Raw genomic sequence first — 9,741 nt, 5'->3', positions numbered from 1 at the left:
ACATACATACATACATACATACATACATACATACATACATACATACACACATACATAATCATTCCTACCCACTTTACTTTTTTTTTTTTTACTTGTTTGTGTCATTTCCATCCTGAGACTTACCACACTGAGTCCAAGCTGTTCCCTTTGCAGATAGGGAAGGTTTCTGCGCTCCAAGCTGGCAAGGTAATGTTGTAGTCTGGTGTAGGTGTAAGGGTAGCAATAGGCAAACTGGTATACATCGTCCTCTTGGTCAAAGCAAAAGGCAAAAGACATGACATAGTTGCGTCTATGGTCTGGACATCGGTAGTAGTAGACATTTTTGGCTGGAAGCCTCTGCCTGCAAAAGCAACACACAAACATGTAAACAAAAGATGTATTCCACAGCTTTTCAATGTAAGTGCAAAAGAAGGTTCAAACTATTTCAGGTGAATCAGAGATTTTTTTTTTTCACAATACGCTGAGTTTATGAAGTGAAAAATAACGATTGAGGGAATTTTGGTTATATCACCTGGTAATCATGTGTAAGCACCATTTATTCTCTAATGATGTCTGAGAATAGACAAAACTAAAACAACATTTTTAAAAGTCCTCTATATTGTACTGATACATGTTCATTAACCTTGATAATAGACCAATGAACAAAATGACTCCATAATTACAGTATTCAATGGTCAGTCCATGTCAAACTCTGTGATAAAAAAAATCTTTGGAACTTCCAATATGACAATAAAATACCACTGACAACATAAGTAAAGTGGTTTAGGTGAATGAGTTTTTTTTTTAAATATAATTGTGAAAACAGAACAAGCTATAGTATTGTCTGCTTTTGTTAGATAATAATGGAGCCCTGCTCTGGTGTTTGCTAGTCCTTGGTTTCCCTTCATCCTGTTTAGTGTATAAATTACCAGCTACAAATCAGGAAAGAAAGCCCTCAATGAAAAAATGCTAAGTGAATGTCTCAAACAACAGAAAACAGATGACAAAGAGGAAAAACAAGAACAACCATAATCAGAATCAGAATAAGCTTTATTGTCGTTGCACCGAAGCACAACAAAATCACATTTCAGTACAGTCCATCCAAGAGAAACATAACGAACAGACATGGGGAGATGGAGGTGACTGAGGCAGCCGGCTTCAAGAGACGCAGCCCTTTTTTCAGATAAGGAAATAGAAACACAAGGGGGAGTGTAGGTGTAAAAAAAAAATCTTGCACTGTGTCCTATATGAGACACAGTGTGAAAGTTGTAAAAAAAAAAACAACCTTAGCACATGAAAAAGCAACATACTGATGACATCATAATACAGTTATGCATGAGGAGGCTGATGAGGGCAGTGAGTTGTCCGTGGACTGCCAGAAAGTTCCATAGTCCTGATAAAGTTGGCACAGTGTCTATCAGCTGGCTCAACTGTGACACAGATGTCCTTGGGAGGGGAGCGATGGGGGAAGAGGAGTGGAGCTTCTCGTTCACATAAACAACCAGGAGATGTTTGAGATAGCTGGCCAATTCGAGTTGAGTGGGGAAGCCAAATTTAGATACCACAATTATTTTGGATTAGGCAGCCTCTGCTTGAATTTCCATGTCTGCCTTTATAGTTCTGCTGGTATGTTTCCATGGTGATTCCAAACCGCCAAATTTTGTGGTCACATCACAAAACTGAGCTTGTAGCCTTCTCCAAGGTTGATTTCTTCCCACCAGTGAGTCCCAGGAGCTGCAAGTGGCCTGCAATTCTCAGAAATTGTATCCAGCTTATGGCTTAGCTCATGCAGCGTTTGAGTCTGAAGGCTTACGGCTCGTACATTCCTTCATACAAGGAAGGCAGCCTTACAATTGCCAGAACCACTGCCGCTGTCTTCCGAATTTGTCGATATGCCAGATAGCCGCCAACACAAAAAAAAAAAAAAAAAAAAAACGGTTATAATAAATCTAATTATGTACGCATCTTCTACGTCTTCAATGGATAATACAGACAGACACACCATCTTTCAATGGCCCCAGGAATCCATAGTGTATCCAGCTGCAAGTGTCCCTTTAGGGCATGAGGGCTCTCCTTCGCCCTGTTTTCTTGTCAAGAAAAATGTATCAATTGCGTTGACAGACCAGCTGACCAGATCCATAATTTACAATTCGGAGGGTATGTAGTGAGAGGCTCCGATAGGAATCACAAAGAGCAAAGCAGGAGGGAGGCAGGAGCAGGAGGAAAAAGTGTCTATCCTCGTCGAGAGCAAGCAGAAAAAAAAAGGCCGCTGCTTAGCATGTACCACCAACAGGCTGAGGAAGTGGTTGATATTAATAAAATCCTATCAATGGATTGAGAAATGTAGTCAAAAGGAGAGCACAGAAGTACTAACCATGGCAGCACAAAATGGGTACATGCTACACCATACAGGACCACAAAATCTTGGCTGTGCATCAATGGCCCTGGGAAAGTCCAACAAATAAAAACTGGATCTAAGATGCAGGCAGTCAATGTGTGTAAGGAATGTCATAATCAAGTGGCTGAAATATTGTACACAAACAGCTGTAGGTCTCATAGTCAAAGTGGGAGACTCCACTAAAAGTGATGGAGAATGGTAAATGGACTGTACTTACAGTATAGTTAGCCTTTCAATCTTATCAAGATATTCAAAGTGCTTAACAACACAATATGTGCCCTCATTTACCCATCCATATAGCACTCTACTATATCTATACAAAGACTAATCAGTGCTTTAGATCACATCCGTACACCAATGAGACACACCGAAGGCAGTGGCGGGCTCAGTGTCTTGCCAAGGGACAATTCAGCATGTCACTGCTGGTGAAATTGAACCCCCAATTCTTCCACTGGAGGAAGACAGCTCTAACCACTCAGCCAAAGCTGCCCAAATGGATGAATGTCAGGGCTAAGATATTGTAGGACTTCCAGATCCACACCGACCCACAGGTAATGGCTAAACAACCAGACATCTTGGTGTTTCACAAATGACAGAAGAAGCGTGATTGCTAAAACTATTTCATGTTAATCTAACAAGTTTGAGTCCTTCGGACAGATTCTTCTTTGTTGAAATGTTTTGTCATTTATCCAAAAAACTTGTTCATCAATTTTTCATAATAATATGTTCTGCCAAGGCAGCATGGTGGCACAACAGGTAGAGCTACTGCCTCTCAGCGAGCAGGTCCTTGGTTCAAACCCCGGTCCAGGGGCCTTTCTGGGTGGAGTTTGCATGTTCTCTCCATGCATGCGTGGGTTTTCTCCGGGTGCTCGGGTTTCCTCCCACAGACCAAAAACATGCATGTTAGGCTGATTGGTAACTCTAAATTGTCCCTAGGTGTGAATGAGAGAGTGAATGGTTGTTTGTCTCTATGTGGCCCTGTGATGGACTTGCGACCCGTCCAGGGTGTACCCCGCCCCTCGCACAGTGATTGCTGGAGATGGGCACCAGCGACCCCCGTGACCCAAAATGGAATAAGCGGGTAAAGAAAATGGATGGATGGATGGATGTTCAGCCAAGTCTATGACGATTGTAAGGTAGTGAGTGTTGTGTCATGTATATTCTCTATGTTCAGTTTACAGAACTGTGCTTAATCAATATATTATTTCGTCAGACACATCATTTGTCTACCTTAGTCCACATGTCAAAATAAATACATAATATAATCTAGTATAAATGCTCACCTGCTCACCTCCTTCTATAGGTGTGCAGTGGAGAGCATCATGTGCTGCAGCATCAATGTGTGGCATGGAGGCTGCACAGATGCAGAAATAAAATATTTGCAGAGAGTGGTGAAGGCTGCACAGAAGTCTGTTGGAGTCAGTCTCCCCACCATCACAGACATGTACATCTCTAGATGCAGGAAGAAGGCCACCTGCATCATGAAGGACCCCACTCACTCAGCACACACACTTTTTGCTCTGCCTCCCTCAGGAAGGAGAGGTTAAGGAGCATTCAGTGTAGAACCATTAGACTAAGGAACAGCTTCTACTCTGAGGCTGTTAGACTCATGAATATCTAACCAGGATAATCACTGTGAAAAAACATATAATGTTGCTGCTGATCTATTACAAGCTGATGTGTTCATTCGTACACATCTGCACACACAGACTCATGTTCGTGCTGCTGTTTGGCATATTGTTTTTATGCTATTAGTGCCTAGCATAATTTTAGTTAATGTTTTTCTTAGTTCATATCTTAGATCTTAATACTGTTTTTCTTTTACATTTTATTGTTGGACGTAACTGGGACCCTGTTTAAAAAAAATTGTTCCACCAGATGTACCGCATGTGCTGCAAATGACAAATAAAGAAACTCTGATTCTGACTGACTCTAAAATTTTTTCATCTTTCAATCTTACATTTTTTTCTGTAACTCTCCAAATCTATTTGGTGTTGTCCCATCACTCTTTGACTTGTAAATGTAACAACAACACCAGAAAAAGATTCCATGACGGCGCAGGATAAAAGTGAAAAAAAAAAAGAAAAAGATGAAGATGAGTGATTGCTGGGTTTGGTGCAGAGGGAGCCGGGAGAAAGGTGAAATACTGAGATAAGGGCAAGATGAGAAAGCAGGGCAATGGCAGATCTGGGACTGATACAAATATATACGGGAATGGGTGGTGGCTAGCCGATTCAGTGATGGCGGGGTTGGGTGGTGAGTCTGCAACTGTGGTAACAGATCAGATGAAGATGCTATCAGGACCTAGATAGAAACAGGTCTTGATAATAAGAAAACAAGACAGACTGCTCAATGTTAACTCTGACAGTGTCAAGTTCTTTACCTGACATCCTGAAGAGGAAGAAGAGGAACACTTGAGTTTTACGTATAGACGTGTATAGAGAAAACACATACATAGATTTTCAAGCACTTACAAATCTATATCAGTCAACCTCTTATAGGAAGAAAGAAGTAAAAGGCAAGTGGATTATTCCTTCAGAGGTAGAGAAAAGAAAATGCCTCTGCATGTGGCTGTCTATGCAGAATACTAATGCTAGCTATACCACACCCCAGCTGCCAACTGGATCCAGCTTACCAGCGTTATTTTACAATCTGCAAAGCTGGACAAAGGCGTAGTAGAACAAAGACACAAGGAAATGAATGTACATCTTTAAACAAAATGAGAATAGATTATTTTATTTTTCTTATAAAGTGTATTCATAAAAAAATAAATAATATGTTTTTGGAGGAAGTATACTGGGAAGGATAAACCAATAATTTTACATATGTTATTACCCCCAGCCACAAACACACACACTGGTGCATTGGTGTAGTAGTAGACCTCCAAGGTACAGGTTAATTAAAATATGATGATGCCTCAACTTTTTATATATTTCTCGGTTTGGCTGCATCCATCTGTGCAATCCCACTTTTCTGTGTTCCTCCTTCTCCCTGCTGGGAGATGTGTGACCTTGCCAGAGACGGGAAAAGTCCTAGCTATTGATTTTAATTAAAGCTGCTTGCCCCATCACAGCATTATAGTTATAGGCCAGAGGAAATGGTTCTGTGACTTGTTATGGAAAAGGACTTGTTATGCAAAGTCATGGCTGACTATCTGGCTGAAGGAGTGCTGTCTCACACAGATACCACGGTCGAAGGTACACATTGGAAAATACACAAAAATGGTCAGCAGATGCACATAGATGCAAATAATCATTGTTATCTGTGCGGTGTCTGTTTCTGCTCTCAAGCTGGCAATTTGTTTTATCTTAATGGTACCTCCCTGTGCCTCTAGCCAGCCAATATCCTGTTGTGGCATGAAGGTGTAGTTGCCAAACAGAATTATCACTGAAGGAAAAAAAAAACCACATTGTATCATAACCACTCGCATGTAGTTTAACAAGTCAGCGATTGCAGGGAAACACAAACAATGGAGATAAACAGGGATATGAAAAGAGTCACACTGAAACAACAACACAAACTGAAACCGTCTGTGAGCTACATCAAGGTCATTTCTTTCAGAGAGCTGTGAGAAGAGTTAACCTCCAGAGTCTTATCACAGCCACACTGAATAAAGAGAGAGATGAGAAGCAAAGAGAAATAGAAAGTGAATCACTAGAAAAATGCAGTAAGTAGATGATGAACCAAAAAAAAAACGAAAAAAAAAAAACAAGAACAAGTAAAAGGACAAAGTCAAAGAGAAAAAGACAAGAAGAGAATACAAAGGGAGGGGGTTTCATAGAGCTAGCAGGCAGCCTTTAGTGAGGTGTCACTTCGTGTGGCGGGGGCTTTTCTGCTTTTGAACCATTTGTAGCAACAAACTCCTGCTCTGATTCTGATGGCACCGGTGAGGAGACGAAGGCTCATAAATTGGTGGCTTTCATACAGGCGACACTTTGTCTATATTTTCAAATCAATCAAGCGTAGAGGACATGCCAATCACTGCTGCTCTGAGCACTCTCACGGACAAAAGCAGAAACTTAGTGGCCACAACTCACAAGACCTGAACACTCATGCTCACACTGATCCACTCCCTTTTATTTTCTCTATCACTGTTGTCACTTTGGGCTTGTCATCTTGTCAACTGTTAGAAGGTTAAATGTCTCCCAGCGAGCCCATATAACTGTCAAGCTCCACAGAATCGCACCAGCTCGTTTAAAACAAATAGAAAGTCAGCTTGGCAAACATCTCGCACAGAATGACACATTCTTTCGATTGCTGTGTATTACTCCGCCAATAATTGAAGAGGTGCGATTTCCTGGCACTATAAAACGATGCCAGATGTTAGATAGGCTCGTTGTTTTTAAAGCACTGCTTGATGTTTTTGTTTTGCATGCGAAGTGAAGCAGAAAACTGCGTCTGAATCAGCTCAAGAGTGTGTGTTCATGTGTGGAAGTGAGGACAAATGTGTGCACGAATGAATCTGAAAGAAAAAAAAAAAAACGACGATGGCAGGAATACATATTCTTGAAGCATCCACCTTTTCTCGTGAATGCAAATCAAGTTGCCACAAAGCTTTCTGGAGGCAGTGTTACTAGGCAACCTGTGCTGGTTTTGTAGTTTGATTTGTGTATCCTATGTTGTGGTACAATGCATTAATTTGACTTGCAGCTTCATAAGCACATGTCCCTTCATTGGGCTAACTTCTACAACCACTGAGAGAGAATCAGAAGTATAGCAAGGAGCCAAGCATCCTCTCACTAAGACTTTTGTCTCATTTTTGCTGTTTTTTGAGATAATTTTCCACATCAGTATCTGTGTGTGTGTGTGTAAGTACAATGCAGAGGGGAAACACATTACACCCAGCTTTGATGGTGTGAAATAAAAATAATGCCATAGGGGATTAATGCCAGCGGTCGCATCCTCTGGTTGGCAGCTGTAAGATTTTTGCAGGAAGTGATAACACTTGTGAGTTATGGACTTTCCTGTAACAAGGGAGCCAAGATTTGCTCACCTGCGGAGACAACACGCTGTTAGCAGCTGTCTCAGGTCAGACACAGCCTTCTGATGAGTATGAAACACGACCGTGTGAAGACACTCAGAAGGTGTTCTTCCATCAGGTGAGATTTTACCTGGTGTGTATTGTTAGGGAACAGTAAAATGCTGTTATCTCCAGACCTCGGTGTTCCCTCTGATATTTGTGCATTACTTGTTGAATTTCATTTGCTGATCTGTCACAGGATTGGCAGCTTTTAGACCCCAATGAATTTCAAGGTGAGTTAGCTGAATCAGCCCAGTTAATATCAGGTCACACCCCCACGGTGCTTCACTTCACTTCATTATTATGCAGCAGGCACAAAGTGAACAGTTATTTCCATAAAACACATGCATTCATCTAAAAGAAGCATTTACTGATTAGAAAATATCCAGGTTTTTTTTCTGATAATATATTTAAGCCAGAAGGAGATGTTGTATATTAATGTGTGTTTTTATTTGCATGTGCCTGTTTGAGTGTCTATAGCAGGGCTATTCAAATAAATTGCTCAGGGGGCCACAGTTACTGAAAGCCAAGAGCTCAGGGGCTGGACACCTAGCAGTTATTGCCATTAAGTTTGTTTTATGGTTTAAAATCTAGTTTTATTTTAAAATGAACTCGTTGGTGGGCCAAACTGCGCTCACCTGTGGGCCTGATTTAGCCCCTGGACCACCAGTTGAAAAGCCCTGATCTATAGCATATATCCTTGAGGTCCTGAGGTCCAAATAGAGGCTCAGAGGGGACAGAACTTTTTCTGTTGCTGCTCCAAGACTGTGGAACGATCTCCCTCTTCCCATCAGATGAGCCCATTCACTGTCCATTTTTAAAACTCTTTTAAAAACACATTTTTATTCCCCGGCTTTTGGCACAACCTGAAATTTACTCTGCACTTCTGTTTTTATTGATCTTACTGGTTTTTCTTTCTTTTTTTTTCTGTTACGTTTAAATGTTCTTGATTTTATGTGTACAGCACTTTGTTGCAGAGGTGTTTTTTTTAAAGGTCTTTATGAATAAAGTATTATTATTTACCAAGTAATTCATCTTGTTATCTGAGCACATATGCTTTTTAAGCTTGTTTTTATCCCTCACTGAGCTAAAAGAACTCAACCACACACCTGCGATTATAACTTTTTAAAGTATTTTTGTTTTATTTTCTTTCTGTTAAATGTGGAAAAGAAACAGTGCCTTTTTGGCAACACCGCTCATAATATGAGAACAAACATGTAAATCCCCATCTTGTAAATGATTGCAGTGAAAACATGATTATGGGCTCTAGCCCCTGACTCAAACTGTTAATTTGTTTCACGATACATCTGATAGAAATTTCTGAGATATGCGGTATGCATACATTCACATGAGCTACTTTTATCACCTCTGAGGCAGCACAAGGAGAGGAAATTGGTGGAGGATTTACTGTGGCTGCTCCTGCTGGTATAATCCGAGAGAGCGACAATGAAATAAATATATATAGAGGGAAAAATCATTTTGTTATCACAAAACTCTGCAGTGTAGTTTCTTTTAATGATCAAAAGACCAATATCATTTTAAAATGTTTTTACCCAAATATGGAGGGTGACAATACCTGGATACACCAGTAGAGGGCCACATACTGAAGCGACAGGTGATTTTGAGAAGCAAGAAAGGTCAGTGAATTAAAAAATGAGTGGAAAAAGTAAAAGATAAAAAAAAAAGTAATTTATTCCATAAATATTGTCAAAAATACTATTAAACAAAAACAAACTAAATAAGGCAAAAAAATATATGTTAATAAAAATGCTTTAAAAAATGTTGGGGTAAATTTTATGACAACAAAGCAAACCCCAAACACATCCCAGTGGACTCTCAGCTAATCCAAGCGTGCTGAGTCTGATGGAAGCCCTCTCCCCAGCATCTTGCCGGGCAGCAGGGCAATTAGCAAGGAGCAGATGATCACCGCACCCTTGCCACTCTGGCACCACACCTTCCCTAGGCAGGTGCACATTTGTCTGGAATAAGAGGGACGAGTGCACAAAGCATATACATGCAAGCAACTCATCAAAAAGATCAAATCACAGGCGCAAACACACAAGACGCCAACACGATGATCTCAACGATAAGCCCCTCATGAGATATGGTGGTGGGAGTGGGGTGAGATATGTGGGCAGTGAACTGGAGTGCGTGCGTTTGGGAGGGGAGACAGATGAGACCATCCACCTACAATTGTGCGCTGGAGCATTTCCCAAAGTGAAACATTATACTCCCATTACATTAATGACTCTGTGTGTGTGTGTGTGTGGGGGGGGGGGGGGGGGGGGGTCGGACAAAATAAAGGGGGGGAAACCACCCCCACACGGGCCACAATGCAGCGTTG

At 41.0% G+C, this 9,741-nt stretch overlaps 1 protein-coding gene across 1 annotated transcript in view; it reads right to left on the bottom strand.

The window, feature by feature from the left end:
• The window catches only part of agbl4 (AGBL carboxypeptidase 4), a 396,952-nt gene that overhangs the window by 179,667 nt on the left and 207,544 nt on the right, over positions 1 to 9,741 (bottom strand). The window contains exon 4 of the mRNA XM_037698354.1: positions 124 to 340. Coding sequence (XP_037554282.1) covers positions 124 to 340 — 217 coding nt within the window. The remainder of the gene's footprint in view (positions 1 to 123; positions 341 to 9,741) is intronic.

The sequence above is a fragment of the Nematolebias whitei genome, chromosome 3 (assembly GCF_014905685.2).
Source record: "Nematolebias whitei isolate Nwh7 chromosome 3, NemWhi1, whole genome shotgun sequence".
NCBI lineage: Eukaryota > Metazoa > Chordata > Actinopteri > Cyprinodontiformes > Rivulidae > Nematolebias > Nematolebias whitei.
This window is presented reverse-complemented; position numbering and strand designations above follow the sequence as displayed.